The sequence below is a fragment of the Cynocephalus volans genome, chromosome 6 (assembly GCF_027409185.1).
Source record: "Cynocephalus volans isolate mCynVol1 chromosome 6, mCynVol1.pri, whole genome shotgun sequence".
NCBI lineage: Eukaryota > Metazoa > Chordata > Mammalia > Dermoptera > Cynocephalidae > Cynocephalus > Cynocephalus volans.
The window spans coordinates 87,542,281-87,561,400 of NC_084465.1; the positions used below are offsets into that span (position 1 = coordinate 87,542,281).

Sequence of the window (19,120 nt, forward strand, 5' to 3'; positions counted from 1 at the left end):
GCCAAAAACATCTCCATGTGGGTGGCCCACCACAGCCACCACAATAACCATGGCTGTCATGAAGGCAGCTAGATGCCACAACCACCACACAGATAGTCCACCAGCCACTGGAGTGAGTTGACACAAGGAGAGTCACCAGCAGAGATAAAGAAAGGAGGAGGATGTCTGTCTCCACAGAGCCCATTTCATAGTGACGGAAGAGACATCTGCTCTTTGATAGTATTGGGGGACCTGATCACGCCTCTCTGCATTGGACAGATCATTTGGGCAGCAAATTAACAGAGTGATCATTATTCTTTCAGAGGGAGAGAAGAAATCTAGGGTGATTAGAGGGGGGAGGGGGAGAGGAAGAGGGGATGGGGTGGGATTGGACAAGGGGCATAAAGAATAATTACAATTTGTAACAATATATATGCTAGTAATATTGATTTGATCAACATATCTCAATGTTGAACCCCAAAAATATGTATAATCAATTTTGATTCAATAAAAGTTAAAAAAAACAAAAAAAAACCTTTGTCATTTCTTTGTGTTGGGAACATTCAGAATCTTCTTTTCTAGCTATTCAAAATTACATAATACATTATTGTCACCCTACAGTGGTATAGAACACTAGAACTTATTCCTCCTTTCTAGCTATATTTTTGTATCTGTTGATCAGCCTCTCCCTGTCTCCCCCTCCCCCCCATAAACGTGATTTTTGATAGCACATCAAGAACGATTCATCTTCGACAGGAGGCAGTGTTAATTAAGGTCACAAACACTGATGTATAAAATAAAATAATACTGATGAGAAGTATAACCATTAAATGAACCAAACACTCATTTTGTGGTCTTTGCATTCTTTTCCTAACTGCATATTTAGATGGAAAGCTAAGTAATGATAACAGAAGTATGCTTAATGAGAAAGGAATTATATCAAGAAGTTGGGTGATATTACTGTCTTACTGTAATGAATTAGTATCACAGTGTATTAGTGTATACGTTTGTTTTTGTTTTGGAGATTCATGAGCCTTTAATTGTGGGAACTTATATCCTCTTGTACCTGAACAAAGCAGTAGACAAGCTAATGTTGTCTTTATAATTCCTGTTTCTGTGCTTCTATTGCTGACCAACCCTCCTTTTAAGGTGTTTTGAGTCAAATCTTAGTCTAACACCGCTATGTCTCTTTCAAATGAATTTTAGAGTTTCTCTGGTTTTGCCCAGTATGTTTTGAGGTTTAATTCTCAGGGAGTAATCTTACTGTAAAAAGTCTTAGGAGTTGGGGGAGTAAGCCCATTGATGCCCCCAACTGCTACTTAAAATCCCTTCAGGGTAAGGCTTTGGATTCTGTTGTAGGCATTGTAAATCACTAAATTCACACAAATCCTAGTCAAGTAGTCAACAGCTAGTTAAGTAGTTAACAGAATTAAAACTTCACTGGATCAAAGTATTTTAAAGCTATAATTGTGAAATAGAGAAAAAGTTTATTTTTCATTTTTATCAAATTATTATGTGCACAGTATTATTTATACTACTTTAAGCAAGTAGTTCTCAAAGATATATTGGAAAAAAATAAGCTCCTGTCTGCTCCTAACCCACCTCTGGCTCACTTACCAGGAACAGTTGCTTTTCATTCTTTCTACTATTTCTTTTGGTAGAGTTCCATATTTCTTAATAATGTCTTTATTCTGCTATTTACTGCTTTATCCAGTTTAGGCCCTATCTAGTGACTTTCTGACTATCCTCCCAATATAAAGATAGTTTTAATTTTGGTTAATTCAGTTTTACTTCCTTGAATAGGCACCCCCCCCCCCTTTCCCCAGCAATAGAGTTAGAGCCTGAACTACTTCACTTAACATGGTTTTTAGTTCCATCCACGTTACTACAAATGATAGGTTGTCATTTTTTTTAAAAAAAGCTGTTTGGTATTCCATTGTGTGTGTGTGTGTGTGTGTGTGTGTGTGTGTGTGTGTGTGTGTGTGTGTGTGTGTGTATACCACAGTTTTTTAACCCATTCATCTATTGATGAACACTTAGGTTGATTCCATCTTTTAGCTATTATGAATAGTGCTACAATGAACATGAGAGTATAGGTGTCTTTTTGATATATTGATTTCATTTCCTTTAGGTATATACCCCGTAATGGGATAGCTGGGTCACAAGGTAGATCTATTTTTAGTGTTCTGAGGGACCTCCATACTGTTTTCCACAGTGGTTGTACCAGTTTACACTCCCACCAGCAATGTAGGAGAGTTCCTTTTTCTCCACATCTTTGCCAGCATTTGTTAATTTTTATTTTGTTGGTAATAGCCATTCTAATTGGATTGAGATGATATCTCATTGTGGTTTTCATTTGCATTTTCTTGATGATTAGTGTACCCCTGATGGGCCAGCCTTTATGCTGCACTCCACCTGCTTCCTGTGGGGCAGGCCATATGCGTCCCCCTCGATAACTCACCAGCCTCTGAGTGGCTCTTTTCTCCAGTGGTCTTTATGGCCTGTGGGCTAGTATAGTGTACTCCAAAACCCTTGTCTCCCCTGCAGACTCCAAGCAGGTATAAGTGAAGGATGCTGTAGCTTTTTCTGGTTTTGATCCATGTGTTACCTACCATCTAGTCCCCACCTCCTATTCCCCACCTTCCTACCAGGCTGGCTCAGAACAATAGGCACCTTCCCTGCACCCTCTCACTGTTGTTACCTCATGCCCTCATGAGCTCTGCAGGTCTCTCCTCCTCTTCCCCCAGCCTCAGCAGTTCCAGATTGGCAGTCTTCTTTTTTTAATAGTTGTAAATTGGTTACTTGTGGGAAGAAGTGATGCTGGGAATTGTCTGTTCTGCCATCTTGATGATGTCACTTTCCCATTCAACAATTTTGTTGAATTTTCCAAGGTACCAACTTCTGCTTTTGTTGACTTTCTATGTATTTTTTCATTTTCTATTTGATTAATTTCTGCTATAATCTTTATAATTTACTTATTTCTACTTGTGTTTTGGGTTTTGATTGCTCTTTTTCCAGTTTTTTTAGGTGGAAGTTTAGATATCTTCTTTTTCTAACATAGGCATTTAGAACTATAAATTTCCCTCTAAGCACTGCCTGTAATTTTTGGTATGCTATGTTTTTGTTTTCACTTACCTCAAAATATTTCCTTCCTTCCTACCTTCCTTCCTTCCTTCCTTCATCCATTCATTCCCTCCCTCCCTCCCTCCCTCCCACAGATGGCTAAAGAGACTTTCAAACTATAATCCAGGGATGTACAACCATGCAACACAGACCAATTAGCCAGATCCAAAATAAACTGGCTTTTTACCACAACTACCCAGTTGTAACCCTTCTTCCCTTCATAGTGAAAATGGTTTACTTGGGGGGGAACCAGAAAGCTAGCTTTGTGGCCAGAAGTAAAAACCAAAGGAAAAATAGCAATTCAGTGGTTAGTTGGTGAGAACAGGATATTTGGTTCCCTTCACTGTGATGCTTACTCTTCTTTCTATCCCTCTTCCTCAGCCCACCCATGTTAACTCTCAATAGGTTTGAATAAGCCATCTGATACTTATTCAGTTCTTTGGAGCTTACCACTGTGTTGATCTTCTTTTTCCCATTAGTAGCTCTTAAGACGCTTGTCTGAGGATGCAAAGCCCTCCACAGAACCTTTCTTTTGGTTTTAGTTTGGCCATCATACTTGTTTAAGGTGATGAACGTGCTGCCTGACAAACAGCACTCTAGAAGAGCTTAGTCAGCTCTGTCAGTAACTGTTTGCTCTCTAGCAGCACCACCTCCATATCAAAGTATTTTCTAATTTTACTTGTGATTTATTTGACCTAATTATTATTTAGAAGTGTATTGTTTGATTTTCATATAGTTTTGGATTTCCCAGATTTCTTCTGTTATTGATTAATAATTTTATTCCATTGTGTTCAGAGAACATTATATGATTTTGCTTATTTTAATTCATTGAGAGTTGTTTTATGGCCTCAGGTATGGTCTGTCCTGAAGAATATTTCATGTATACAATTGGGGAGAATGTGTATTCTGCTTATGTTGAGTGGAGTGTTCTGTAGATGTCTGTTAGGTCTAATTGGTTCAAAATACAGTTTGAGTCTTCTGTTTCCTTGTTGACATTCTGCCTATTTGTTCTATCCATTATTGAAAGGTGGGTGTGAAGTCTCCAGCTATTATTGTTGACTTGTCTATTTCACCATTCATTTCTATCAGGTTTTGCTTCATGTATTTTGGGACTCTTTTGTTAGGTACATATATGTTTAATTGTTTTAACTTATTTTGGATTGATCCTTTTATCATTATAAAATTTTCTTCTTTGTCTCTAGTAACGTTTTTTGTCTTAAAGTCTATTTTGTCTGATATGAGTACAGTCACTACAGCTCTCTTTGGGTTTCTGTTTGCATGGTATATTTTTCCACCTTTTTACCTTCAACCTATTTGTGTCTTTGATTCTAAAATGTCTTTTGTAGACAGTATATACATGGATCATTTTTTTCATCCATTCTGCCAATTGCTGTCATTTAAATAGTCTTTCACTCATTTAATGTAATTACTGATAAGTTAATGTGCCTTGATATGGATTCACTTAATTCTTTCCTCAAGATTAGGTTCAGGTAATGCATTATTGGAAAGACTTAAATCATGTTTTAGCATTCTCCAAACATTACATCAAGAGCTATATCTTATCAATTTGTCTCATTAGTGATGATGTTAACTCGTTATTGATTTAGGTGTGGTATCTGCTAGATTTCTCCACTGTAAATAGTAACTTTCTTTCCTTTTATAATTAATAAGTAATCTGTTGATAGATACTCCAAAACAGTGTAAATAGTCTCACGAACTCCTCAACAAACTTTCATTCAATGGTTTTAGTTAATTTTAAATCTTTCCCTAAAATTGGGGGAAAGGGTATCAGTCCATCAAAATTCCTTCTCACCTTGTTTAAATAAACAAACTTCATTTCCCAGTGTCCCTTGACTAAGTTATTTCTGCTAGTTAGTAGCTAACTGGTTTGTTGAATGGCAGAGCTCTTTGGTATACAAATAGGAAAGAGCTCAATTTTTATCCAAACACTGACTTCATATGTGCTCTTTTAGATCTTCTTTCATGTTCTCCTTCAGCCGCTGGAAAATTCTATAACTTTCTAGTCACTTTTGGTTAAAATAACTGTGTCATTTTTTTAAATAAGACTCACTTTCAGGTATTTATAAAAAAGGGGGGGGCTAGTCCCATTCAAAACGTCATTCTTCCATCCAATTCAGTTTCCCTCTTCCTCAGAGCTCATTCCTGATCCATAGTGCAAGACCTGCATTGTGAAGAGTAGGGTATAATACATTTGTTTTATTACTTTCCCTTCACATCCTCCTCTGCTGCTTCTAGTTCCTCAAGAGCAGGGCAGGAAGAAGTGGGGATTAAAGGGAAAGAGATAAAGTGTTGTCATGTGAAATCTTGCCGGTTGAATTTCTTTATGTCACGATTGTCCAAATACTGTTTCTTCAGTGAGTCCTATTTGCAGCTTATTTGGAGACTCCATGGTAACTTCCATACTGTGCAATTCTCTGGCAAGTGTATTATGATCTTCTGCAGTCCCCTTGGGACCTCACCCCAAGCTTCTATCCCATGCTTCACATTTTCTTTTTGCTTGGTTCCCTACACCTCACAGTCCTTCTGTGCAGAGTACCTGCAAAAAATTTCAAACTGGATATCTTTTGGATATATACATACATACATACGCCCAGGAAACTCATTCTTGCTTTGCCAAACAGTGGTAATACAAGTCACCCCACTACTATGACACGTTATCATGGACCTTCAGAATTTTCTGGGGAGAGGGGTAAGGAGAAGAAGAAAACAAAGCATTCCCCGATGAACCAATGACTCGTTATCTCAATGACTTCTTTTTGAATATACATAAGATACAAGTAGTAGATAGATGATCCCAGAACCAGGTTGGCCACTTTTTGGTAAACTCTGAAAGAAAAGGCTGTATGTAGATCCTTGGCATTCTAGCATCTACTTGGGACTTGAGTGAAATTCTGAGACTGCAATTAAAGTCCAATTCAACATTCTGTTTATAAGTATTAAAAAAATTAAGATAACTTCAAATTACAGAATTTGTAAGTACAGAATTATAATCATATTGTTCATATAAAATTTGTATACTTTTTTCCTCACTAGTCTTTCTTTTCTTCAAACTCCTTAAGCTTTTCATGCCTTTTTGTTCTTGTTTGTTCCTCTTCCTGGACACTCTGCCTCCCCAATTTTCACATGCTTGAATTTTACTTTTTATTCAAGTCTTACCTTCTCAGAGGCCTCTACTGACCATTCAACTTAAATTAGCCTCTCCAATACCTAATGGTTGTGTTTTAGCACTTAAACTCTTATTTGCTACTGGATTACTCACCTATCTGCATAAGGAATATGTGCCACGAGAATAGAGAACTTATCTTTCTTTTGCACTTCTGTAAACTCAGCACCTAGAACAGGGTCTGGCACATATTATATACCCTATAAACATTTGGTGAATGAATGAACGAACATCATGAGCTTTTTCCCACAAGCCATTAAAATGTCTGTGTAAACATTAATCTTACAATTCAACAACAAAAAAGCAATGCAATTCAAAAATGGGCAAAGGATCTGAATAGACATTTCTCCAAAAAGATATAAAAGTGGCCAGTAAGCACATGAAAAGATGCTCAACATCACTAATTATTAGGGAAATGCAAATCAAAACTACAGTGATCTACCACTTTACACTCATTAGGATGGCTATTACATGAAAAAATCAAAAGCAGAATAACAAGTGTTGACAAAGATGGGGAAATAATGGAACCCTTGTGTATTATTTTTTGGTGCGAATATAAAATGATGCACCTGCTGTGGCAAACAGTATAATGATTCCTTAAAAAATTAAACAGAATTGCCATATGATCCAGCAATTGAGCTTCTAGATATTTACACGAAAGAATTGAAAGCTGGGATTCAAACAGGTATTTTACACTAGTGTTCATAGCAGTGTTATTTACGGTAGTCAAAAGGTAGAAACAACTCAAATATCCATTGATGATGAATGGATAAACAAAATGTGATGTGTATATACAATGGAATATTATTCAGTCTTAAAAAGGAATGAATTTATGATGCATGGTACATCATGAATGAACCTTGAAAACATGCTGAGTGAAAAGGCCAGATACAAAAGGACTAGTATTAGAATGATTCCATTTATATGAGGTACCTAAAATATGTCAAATTCATAGAGACAAAAAGTGGAGTAGTGGTTCCCAGGGGCTAGGGGAGGGCATAACGGAGTTGATTGTTTAATGGGTACAGAGTTTAAGATTGGGAGGATGACAAAGTTCATGGGATGGATAGTGCTGATGGTTGCACAACAGTATGAATGTACTTAATGCCACTGAATTGTGCACTTAAAAATGGTTAAAATGGTAACTTTTGGGGTATAAAACAAGGTTACTTCAAAAAGTTCCTGGAAGGATTTATATTATCTTTTAATTCTATTTTTTACAAACTTTTTGAAGTACCTTTGTATATTCTGCCATAATAAAAAAAACTGAAATAATTTTAATTTTAGTAGCTTCTTAATATTCTAGAATATAAGTGTGCAATATTTTATTTAACCATTACTTCTGTTGTCCTTTAATATGGATGTTGGAAGGTGGTAATTTTTGTTACAAATAAAGTGATGATAAAGTGTGAATACGTAAATCTCAGATGTAAAATTATTAGATCAAAGGATATATGTAAATGTTTTGATGTCTTGATTTCCTAGTGCCAAATTAATTTCAAGAAAGATGCAGTATTTTACATTTGTACAGACCTTTGTTTTGAGTAAAGATTCAAATCTGAATTTTTATATAGAAAGATTTATGTATATTCATCAAGTTATTTCTCATCTCTTTACATAATGTTAGGTGTGTTTTACTTTTCTTTAAATAATTCACATTTATAAAACATTTAGCTTTTTTTTAAAGCCTTAGAACCAACACAGAAAAGAAACACTGATTAAGTGTGTCAAGTTTGCCTGATTTCTGATACATGATATTGTGGTACACGTTGTCAGGTTGTATGGGTGGGGAAGTGTTATAGGAAAGGAGGTAAATGCTAGCATTTTATTAAGTTGATTTAATTATTTTTATATATTGTAAAATATATAAACTAGAAAACTATTGCTGTTCTAGGAGGATAAGCTACCTTATGAATCCTGTTTCCTCTTTAACAGACATCTATAGGTTAATAAGTGAAGCGTTACTTTGTTAATTGTTTTCTCATTGTTTGAAGAGCTGCTAAAATTTATAATTTTGCTTATCAGTCACAAAAGTTTGATTCTAAGAAATCACATTACTTAGTTGCTCAACATCTAAGCCTAAGGAATCCGTTGTAATCAAGCAACACTTCTAATTTCTCTGTTCTAGGAATGGAAAGGGGTTTAAATATGTGGCAATATAGGTTTTTTGTTTGTTTGTTTTTTGTTTTTTTTGAGTGTTCAGTAGAGAATGGGATTGTAGTTAAATTCACTTGTAAACTTAAGGACATTTCTCCAAGAATTAAGATTCCTTTAACATGTTGGGAGATAGGGGCAATATGTTTGCATATACATATGTATTTCAAGCAGTACATTCCCATATGTGGTTTCACTATAGAGCTTCATCAAGAAAGCGTTCTCTTCTAAAATTATGTTCACAGATATTGAGCCAAGTCCTAGTGTGTATTTATTTGAGAAGTTTAAAATTGGCTTAGAAGTTTTATCATACCACCTTTGTTGAATAATTGGAGAAACCTTAGAGATCACACAGTTTTGAATACAAAAAGCCATAATAGCATCCTGGTGATTCTTAAAGTTACTTTTAAATGCTTTCCACAGTGGTCTGGGATGACTACCCTCAAGGTTGAGCCAGTAAATCGGAAAAAAAGGGAGTTTTGTTATATAAAATGATCCCATTTATGAATTAGACCCTTGTTCTTAAGCTTGAGTTTGAAGTTCATTTTGTTCTCATAAAAGTTTTCTTGATGTCTTATGCTTATTATAAATGGTCAAAACACTGACAACTTTTTATTTGGATTGCTTTCTAATTTTAATTTCATGTACTTCATGATTTGGTCAGATAGTCTGCATTTTTAAGTACTATTGAGTTAGTAGAATGTCCGACGTATTTTTTATATCTGATCCAGCCAAGTCAGAATAAGGCTAATAAGCTTGAAACAACACACAAAAATTACTACTCTTCTTCCAAGCTAGATTTAACAACGTTGTCAGAGAGTACACTTTTACAACAGTTTGAAAGATGATAATAGTCCATTCCTAGCACAGACCAAGTTGCAAAGGAGTTATATGTCTCTGAAAGTATTCAGAGCTGTAAAATACCACAAAAGGATCTCCTGCTTCTAAATTTTGACCTGGGTTATTCACTCTCATTCTCTCGGAAAGAACTTTTCAGGTCAAAGTAGAGAAAGTTAATAAACCATAATAATAATGAGGTAGTGAGCTCTACCACTGGAGAGTGAAATAGAACAATTAATATATGGTAATGTCAGTAAGCAAGAATCTATAAAAAGGTTTGGCATTGAGGTGAGATAAAGGATAGATAATTTATAGATAAAACTACACTTCAGAAAATTGATGTTACCAACTAAGAACAGGTGACTTTGCTCACTTTGGGGGCCCTCTATTAGGAAATGTCAAAGTGGAAAGAAAGGATATAATAGATTCCTTAAGGCGAAGGGGAGTGCTGGTCAGTTGGAAAATATATTCACTTGCATCATGCCTCACACTTATTAAGACTCACCTAATTAACAACTTGATTTAGGGCTCTGCCTCTAGGTAATTATATTCTGAGTTTCAAAATGACTAAAAAGCACATGTTTGGATACAAATTTTATGTTGGGGAGTACCTCTTAAAACATTCTTCTAAATCAAGTGTCAGCAAACTTTTTTATTCAAGGGCCACATAGTAAGTAGTTGAGGCTTTACAAGCCATACAGTCTCTGACACATCTGTCCACCATTTTAGTGGGAAAGAAACCATGCGCAATACATAAGCAAATGAGCAGGGCTCTGGCCTGGGAAAACTTAATTTACAAAAATAGGAAGCAGGTCAGATTAGGCCATAGGGTGTGATTTGATGACTCCTGTACTAAGTGGAAAAATGTTAAGCTACCCTGTGTATTTTACTCTCATTTTTTTATACCCTAAAATCTCTTTGTACAAATTCTCAACATTATTTTATTTAGTTACTTCACGAAAACCAAGGGAAGATGAAAAAGATGGGCAGGCATATAAATTTGTGTCACGATCTGAGATGGAAGCAGATATTAAAGCTGGAAAGTATTTGGAACATGGGGAATATGAAGGAAATCTCTATGGAACCAAGATTGATTCTATTCTTGAAGTTGTCCAGACTGGACGAACTTGCATTTTGGATGTCAACCCACAAGTAAGCTGCATGAATTTCAAAGCTGTTCTTTAAGTTTTATTTCCTATGCAGTTTTTTTTTGGGGGGGGGGTCGTTTATTTGTTCATTTGTTTCTTTGGTCAGCGTGTGAGTGTGGCTCTTTCCCTCTGTTACCTTTTGGTGATAGAGATCTTTATTATGCATCCATAGCTAGTTAGTTAAATAACTCTGATTTAATTAGCCAACAGAGGCTTGGGTAGCAATAGAAACCATGTGATTAAATCTGAAGTGGAAGTTTGGTATTTATTTACTTGCTTGCATAATACATAAATGCATGTGTTAGGAAATGCATAAAATGTAAAACTCAAACAAGGCTGCAGTATAATGAATAAAAAATTGAAGTCACTCCCCCTCCCATCTGACACACACACACCATTTGTTTTATTCTCATTCCATGTCTTTCTCCCACTCCTACCTCCTTCCCACCCATCTACACTCAACCCAACCTCGCTTCCCTACTCAGAGGTAAATATTATTAATAGTTTGGTATGAATCTTTCTAGTCATTTTAGTATACTTTAAATACAAACATATGTAATGGATTTTCTATTTTTGTTTCTCTTTATACAAATCGCAAAATTCTATACAGATTCTCTAGCTCTTTTATTAAACCATATTTCTTGAAGGTCTTTTCATGTCAGTTACTGTGGAGCTTTTTTTTGTTCTTTGTAGTTACTGCATAGTATTTCATAGTATGGATGTATATTCATTCATTTAACCACTCTCCAGTTAATCAACACTAAGATTATTTCTACTTTTTCAATATTAGCAAAATTCTACAATTAACCTAGAAAGAGTTTACATCACTCTTGATGATTTGGGGATCATTAAGTTTTATACTTTCCTTTGTTCAAGAGGAACAAAGAGGAGTGAGACTAAGTTCAGAACAAAATAAAATAAGTATTTTAGGAAAGTACTATATGGAATCAGAAAGACAGAAAAGGAATAGGTATTAAATTATGTCCTTAATCCTTAGGAAGAAGGTAGATAGACTTTGATTTGTACTAAAGAGTAACTTAATTCAAGTTCTAATACTATATAAATTGATTTATAATTATTCTTCTATGCAGGCACTGAAAGTGTTGAGGACATCAGAGTTCATGCCATATGTGGTATTTATTGCTGCTCCAGAACTAGAGACTTTACGTGCCATGCACAAGGCTGTAGTGGATGCAGGAATCACTACCAAACTTTTAACGGTGAGCAGTTCTTTGCAAGCTAACAGTCTTATTTTCCTCTTAAGATTTTTTTTCTTTTCTTTTGAGAAACGAAAATCTAATCACACGTATGAAATAAATGTACTGCATAAGGTAATATACAGAATAAAAATTCATTACCAGGTGTAGTTAGGATTTGGAATAGTATTGTTTTTACTTGAGCTGTTACTTAAAAATTATTGTTCACTTTATTTTAAAACAAAAGTTTCGTTCTCCTTTATAAAATGAAATGGACCAGTATTAAAATATACATATTAATCCAACCCCCTCATTTTACTAATAAAGTAACTGGCCCCAAAACAATTTACAAATATATTTATCATATGGTTTATTCCTGGTTAGGTGTTCTGATGTTTAGTTTCTGTTTCATGTTTTCTCTTTTTCTCCCTCTCTCCTTTTTCATATTATGGAAATTTTAAAGTATATACAAAAGAGGGAAAAAATGAATCCCACATGTCCATCACCTAGTTTCAGTAATATATGTCTATTCTTGTTTCAATTAGACCTTTCCCCACTTCTTTCATCACCTTGAATTATTTTGAAGTAAATCTCTGGTATCATATTATTCATTAATACTTTACTATTTATCTCTAAAAGATAAGGACCTTTTTAACATGATCATAACATCATTAATATGCAAAAAATCAATAAGCAATATCCTAATATCATCAATGTACAATCTATATTTTACTTTGTCCAAGAGTTATAATTATTTTTCAGTTGATTTGTTCAAATCAGGAACCAAACAAGATCAACATTTACTTGATGTCTCCTAAATCTCTTTTTTTCCAGGCTTAACTGAGGTATAGTTGACATATAATAAACCATGCATATCTAAAGTGTTTGTTTTAGTTTGGGTGTATGTGTGCACTCATGAAACCATCACAACCAAATAATGATCATGTTCATCCCCTCCACACAGTTCACTGTGCTCCTTTGTAACCTCCACCACTCGCACCTTTTACCCCACTGTAGCTGATAATACACCTTGAAATCAGGTAGTATTGGTCCTCTTTGTTCTTCTTTTTCAAGTTGCTCCATGTCTATACTTAACTTTCTGAATATGTGAGATCGGATAAGTGTTTAATTTCATCGTCTACTGATTCTAACATTTGCGTCAGTTTTGATTGAATGGTTTTTCTCTTCATTATGTGTTATATTTTCCTTCTTCTTTGCAATCTCAGTAATTTTTTTGGATGCCAAACATTGTGAGCTGTCTTCTGGGATATAGTTACAGGTATTTGGAAACAGTTTGTTTATTTCAGGTTTTGCTTTTACAATTTGTTAGGTAAGACTGGAGCAATACTCATTCTAGGACCAGGTAGTCCCCACTAGTGAGGCAAGACTCATGAGGTTTTGTGTTCTGACTGGTGGGAATAGGTACTATCGCTGGCCCACCTTTCTGGTGGTTCTCAAGTAGTTGTACATGTGCCCTGATTGGTGTTCAGCTGAATACTGGAAGGAAACCTGCAAATCTCCAATGTTCTCTTTCTGTGCCACTCTTCCCTTCTCGTATTCTGTCCTGTGTCCTCTTGCCACTTTGGTCTCCCTGGACTCAGCTCTTTCCTCAACTCAGAGTCCTGTAGGCTCCTCTTGGACTCTCCCTCCTGGGGCTGCATCCTGAAAGCTCATTTAAGCCACAGTGTTAGTCCATTTCTGCTGCTTATAACAAAATGCACGGACCTGGGTGATTTATAAAGAAAATGAAATTTATTGCTTATAGTTTCAGAGGCTAGGAAGTCCAAAGTCCAGGGAACATATCTGGTGAAGGCTTTCTTTGGTGGTGACGGCAGGGTATCACATTGTGAAAATGGCGGAGCAAAGAGAGCAGAGAGAAAAACAGACTCTCCTCTTTCTTCTTTTAAAGCCCTCAGAACCATGCCCATGACTACCGTTATTAATCCATTCACTACGTCATGGCCCTGCAGTCTGATTGCCTCTTCAAAGGCCCCACTTTCAATTGCCATAATAGGAATTCACACTCTCAAAAGTCACAGTGGGGATTAAGTTTTGGGGGACATTCAACCCAAGGCAGCTGCCAATAAACTGGAGTAATCATAGGACTTATTTCCTGTCTCTCTGGGGTCTCTTTCTCTTGTTGTCTGATTTACCGTGTCTTAAAAACTGTTGTTTTATACATTTTGTCTGTGTTTTAGTTGTCAGGTGGGAGAGTTAGTCTGGTTCCTGAAATTCCACCTTGGCTGGAAGCAGACATCACTTTAGTCTCTTTTAATCTGTGAATTCTGCCTGCCTCCCTCCCTCCCCTCTCTATTAACATTATAATTTAGCTGTTTGGAAAAGTGGGTCATTAATCCTACAGTGTTCCATAGTCTGGATTTTACCAATTCTATCCTCATTGCATCATTTTTCTCTATCTCTTGTATTTTCTGTAAGCTGATAGGCAGGTCTAGAGGCTTGATGAGGTACAGATTCAGGTTTTTTTGTTTATTTGTTACTTTTTGCAAGAATAATAAGTGTTACTTGTTTTTTTTTTTACCTCGTAAGGCATATACGAGGCTGTCTTTCTGTGTGATAAGATTAATCAGTTGGTTCGGATGTTGTTAACCTTTATGTTGATCTATAAAGTTCCCCAGTAAATTTTCACCTAATGATTTTAGCAGGCTTTATTGATCTTTTGATCTTTGCCTGGATCAATTTTTTTCTTTTTTAGGGATGGCAAAGTGGTATTATTCTAAGTTTGTCATTCCTTCTGCATTTATAAACCAGAATTCTTCAAAAGAACTTTTCTTCATCAACTATTTGATTACTCTGAGGTACAGTTTGTACTGGAAAGGGAGGATATATGCTTGATACTGTCTCTCAACAGCTTATAGAATAATGAGATAGCTCCCAAGAGCCTCCAGAGAGGTGTCAGGTGACCAGATGAAGTTTGTTTTCTTTGTTTTTCAGTTTCAAAAGCACATGGGTTCAGACTTATTTGATATGCTTTACTCTATTGCAGTTATTATTCTTACTGATGCTCAAATTGTCTCATCTTTCACCAGTAGGAGCATATTCTGGTTGGTTCTTGAGACCTTTTTTCATGAGCCTCATAGTCTTGAATAGCTTCCTTGCAGGTATCTGGTATAACAAATGTTTCAGGCTCATCTTGTTCATTTCCTATTCTAGGTCGGGAATGCGCCATTTTTTCCAAGATGCTCTGGTTTCTTTTAGAGTGTAAATACTATTTTAAAACTGTAATACTAGGGGTTCGCATTGTCACAGGGTCAGTCATTGTTTCTAGCTAGACCTTTTCATGTAGTGAGAGCTAGGATATATGCTTTCATGTTTGTATGTTTGAAGGAAAATGTATCATGAATTCATACTGATATTTCCCAATCAAATTTAGGATTACAGAGTTTTTATTCAACTTTTTTTTATCTTACCTTTCTGTTTTCTTTCTCTTATATTGAATATCCCAATTCACAAAAACACTGGGAATGTTAGAATTAGAATATCATGTAATCACTCATTTGCTTTATCCCACAGTGCAAACTCAGCCGTCTGAGAATAAATATAGCAACACCACCTCCAAAGGTGGATCACTGCGAACGGGTCACTGCTCGCTCCCAACCCCCAGCCAGTGCTTTTTATCCTTAGGTTATATCCCACTAAGTAACACAGTCAAATCTCTGTGTTTTAAAGTCACTTGCAGTACTTCCTCTCTATGTACTTAGGTCAGTTATTATTTCTGATGTTTAAATTGTTCTAGCTTCAGCTAGTAGGAGCCTATTCAGCTTGACCTCTGAGTCTGTTTAATACAACCCCAGTAGTCTTTGATGATTCTTCGCTTCCTGGTATGACAGGCTATTCCAGGTTATTCTTATACACTTCCTGGCTCAGACCTGGAATCAACCATCCAAAAGCCCAGGTTCTTTTTAGTGAGAAATGGTATTTAGAAATATCATAGTCACTAAGGGTATACATTCAACTCAGTTGGACATTGTTTCTAGGCATTTTCAGTGGCCAGATGGAAAACATATATAATAGGTTCATTTGATAGTTACAATTCAAATTTATTTTTACTTCTTTGACTTTTTATTTGCCTTTTTTCCCCTTATGCTGAAAATTTTGGTTCCTGATGACATTAACATAATTTCTTATTTTACATATGTATGAAAATAATCTAAGTACACACATGCACATATATGTAATTTCTAAGCAACAATATCAATATTAGCAATATTATTATTGAAAAGTTAAAGTTTCAGGCTTTTGTTTTATTGTTGTTAGGATACAGCTCACTAGATATTAAATTATTTTAAAGTCACTGAAATTATTCCTTTCTATGTGGTTAAGCCACCTATTTGAAATACAGATGTTTCATTTTGCTTTTGATTTTTAGGTATTGCTCTATTTTCCATCTGAATTTACTTTTGTTGTATAATTCTATACAACATTTTAATAATTCCATGTAAATCTTAAAAACAGCTCTAGCTTTTCTCTGCCCTTTTCATTCTGTTCCCTCCCACTGCCTTGGTCAGCTGCTTTTGATAGCTATTTTTACAGTTTTATTTTTTAATATAAGCAAGTGTGTATGTGTATTCTCCCTCTCCCATTTCTTATGTAAAATGTAACTTATTATATACAATCATCTTCCTGCATTTTTCACTTAACCGGTATAGCCATAGAGAGAGGTTCTTTAGTCCTTTTCCCATCTGTATGGAATACTCCATTATTGTTACAGGATTTTTTTTAAAACAAATCCGATTGCAAATGACTATAATAAGTAAGAATTGCTTTCAAGTTGAACTGTTGCCTATTTACTCATCTGTGATCAAAGATATTCCAGTTGTTTCAAACTTATTTAGAAATCTCAGTGAAAGTATTAAATATAAGTATTAGGGTTCCTTGGGCTGGTGGTGAACACGCTTCTCTCTCTACACTTTCCCTTAGGTATTTTCACCAAAATCATTTACACTCATACCGTTGTTATCCTGATGTGTATATATAGCAGCCTAGATGTCAGCACTCCAACTTGTATAACCAATCACCTGCTTTACATCTCCACTTGGATGCCTCACAAACATCTTAAACTCACCATGTACATGTTTTCCCCAGCCCTATGCCTCAACTCTGCATCTTCTACAGCCATCATTTACTCAAGCTGGAAACCCAACAGCTAGCCTTGTTTCATTTGTTTTATTCTCTTATTACATCCAGCCCATCAGCTAATCCTCATGATTTTATCACCAAAATAAATTTCCAGTCTGGTGCCATTTCCATCTTTTCTGCCACCATCATAATCCCGACAACTTTTCTCTGATTACTGCTATCAGTCTTCCTGCTTCCACTCCTGTCATGTCACCTTCCCACTCAAGACCCACAGCTGTCTTTCCCATGCATCTGTGTCCTCCATGACTTAGTTTCCCCCCAACCCCCAATTCATTATTGGTCTTCTTTTAATATCTTAAATATACCAGGGTGATTTCCCTCCTGGATTTTGCATTGCTGTTTCCTCTGCCTGGAATATTCTTTGTCTCACTATGCATACGACCATCTCCTTATTTTCCTTTAGTTCTCAACTTAAATGTCATTTACTCAGTGTCTTTCAGATCACTGTATCTAAAGTAGATCTCTTAAAATTGTTGTCCCTGGTTTGTGTCTTTTGTAGTACTTATTATAACTTGTAATTTTTTGTTTATTTGCCTTTTATCTGTCTCCTCCACAAAAGAGTAGAAGCCATCTCTTTTTTACTAATTGTTATAGCCACCAATTCTGAAACATAGTAGATACTTTAATAGGAACTTGACAAATATTAGTAGAATATGTATAATTATAGTGAAATTTCAAAGCACTTGCAATTTTGTGAAAAGCTTTACTTGCTCATGCAGAATCTATTACTTAAGAATTCCCCATATCATTCCAAAATGATTAAAATTACCGTATGAAATATAAAGAATACTAGGACAAAAACATAAATAAATAGAAGTGAGTGTCTTGGTGGGGGATGGGCAGCATGTAAAGTAAATCTTCAAAATACATTTCTAAGATTCTCTGACTTTCTTGGAGACAGGCGACAGATTTGGCTTTGAGCCTAACAGCCACTGCAAAGTGGGTTCCATGATTTACGTAGGCCAGAAGATAAAAATCTTTCAAAAAGAATGATATAGTTGACCTAGAAACCAGTCACCTGTAATAACTTTTATTACCTTAGATTCATCCTAAGATTATTGTCAGCAGTCTTTTATTAGGAATCTTACCCTAGTATCAATGAAAAAGAAGATACAGAATACTCATAAATGCAGACATGAGCGCAGATGGAAAAGACTAGGATATGGACAGTTGGTGATTTCTTTTTTAACAATGTATAGATTAAATTTTGAGGATTAACATCAGAATTATAATAAATATCCAACCTACTTATTTCTTATGTTCACTTTTAGTTGGAGTTCGAGCAAGTAAATATGCATTGTAATGCAAACATTTCCTTTTAAAACTCTCAACAGGACTCTGACTTGAAGAAAACAGTGGACGAAAGTGCACGAATTCAGAGAGCATACAACCACTATTTTGATTTGATCATCGTAAATGACAATCTAGACAAAGCCTTTGAGACACTACAAACTGCCATTGAGAAACTGAGAATGGAACCACAGTGGGTCCCAATCAGCTGGGTTTACTGATAATTCAGTAAGGTTAACAATTAAAATAAAACTTTTAAAAAGTGACTGTAAGAAATAAACCTTCTCCTGAGAAAATACATGCACAGATAGAAGATATCTGCTGAGTCTAGGCATTTTTATTGTGTAGATTGAGATACCAGTACACTATTCTGAATTTTTATATAAAATGTGGTTGGGAGGTGTACTAATATATAACTTATCTTAATTTTTCTAACTTTTTATGGATAATCTTTTTATTCATATCACATAAAGAAATGCGTTGAAGCATTTTGTATATGTTTTGATTTAGCGCCCTTGCCTTTTTCATGAAAGGAATTTTCAAATCATTTACTCTAACATTGGTCTCACATTTTCACTGTGATAGATAATGAATACTTGAAATAGTTTTGTAAGGCTGTCATTTAGTTCAGTATTTAAGTAGTGAAGGGTCAGTTACTCTTATTAGAAGAAAATAGTTATTGGCCTTCCTTCTTAATTAAATTTCTTATAGAAGCAGAATTTTAATGTCAGTGCTACAGCTAGTCTAGTACCATCTAAATCTGACATCGAAAGTCTGTTCAGTGCTCCATATGGCTATCCATTCTAATTTGTACAGCGTATGTTTTTTTCCTTCATGTCTATCTTTAGTGAAAAGTTGAAGAGCAATACCTTGCACTCTCTTCGGAGGTTGTTCTTTTCCTTTGTTGCAGTGACATGCTGATGCTAACTAATTTAACATGTACACAGTAAGCTCTGGGCTGGAAGCAAGGTCATGCAGACTGAGAGGGTGCCTTATCATGTAAAACCTTACAGCAAAATGACACTTTTGAAGAAAGTTTATTTTCACAT

The 19,120-nt window shown here is 35.4% G+C and overlaps 1 protein-coding gene across 4 annotated transcripts in view; it reads left to right on the forward strand.

The window, feature by feature from the left end:
• Window positions 1-18,384, forward strand: part of PALS2 (protein associated with LIN7 2, MAGUK p55 family member) — a 113,496-nt gene extending 95,112 nt beyond the window's left edge. For all 4 annotated transcript variants that reach the window (XM_063098553.1, XM_063098555.1, XM_063098554.1 and 1 more), the window contains 3 exons: window positions 10,230-10,432; window positions 11,520-11,648; window positions 18,116-18,384. In XM_063098553.1, the coding sequence (XP_062954623.1) occupies window positions 10,230-10,432; window positions 11,520-11,648; window positions 18,116-18,292 (509 nt within the window). In that variant the 3' untranslated portion in view covers window positions 18,293-18,384. The remainder of the gene's footprint in view (window positions 1-10,229; window positions 10,433-11,519; window positions 11,649-18,115) is intronic.
• The last annotated feature ends 736 nt before the right edge of the window (window positions 18,385-19,120 follow it).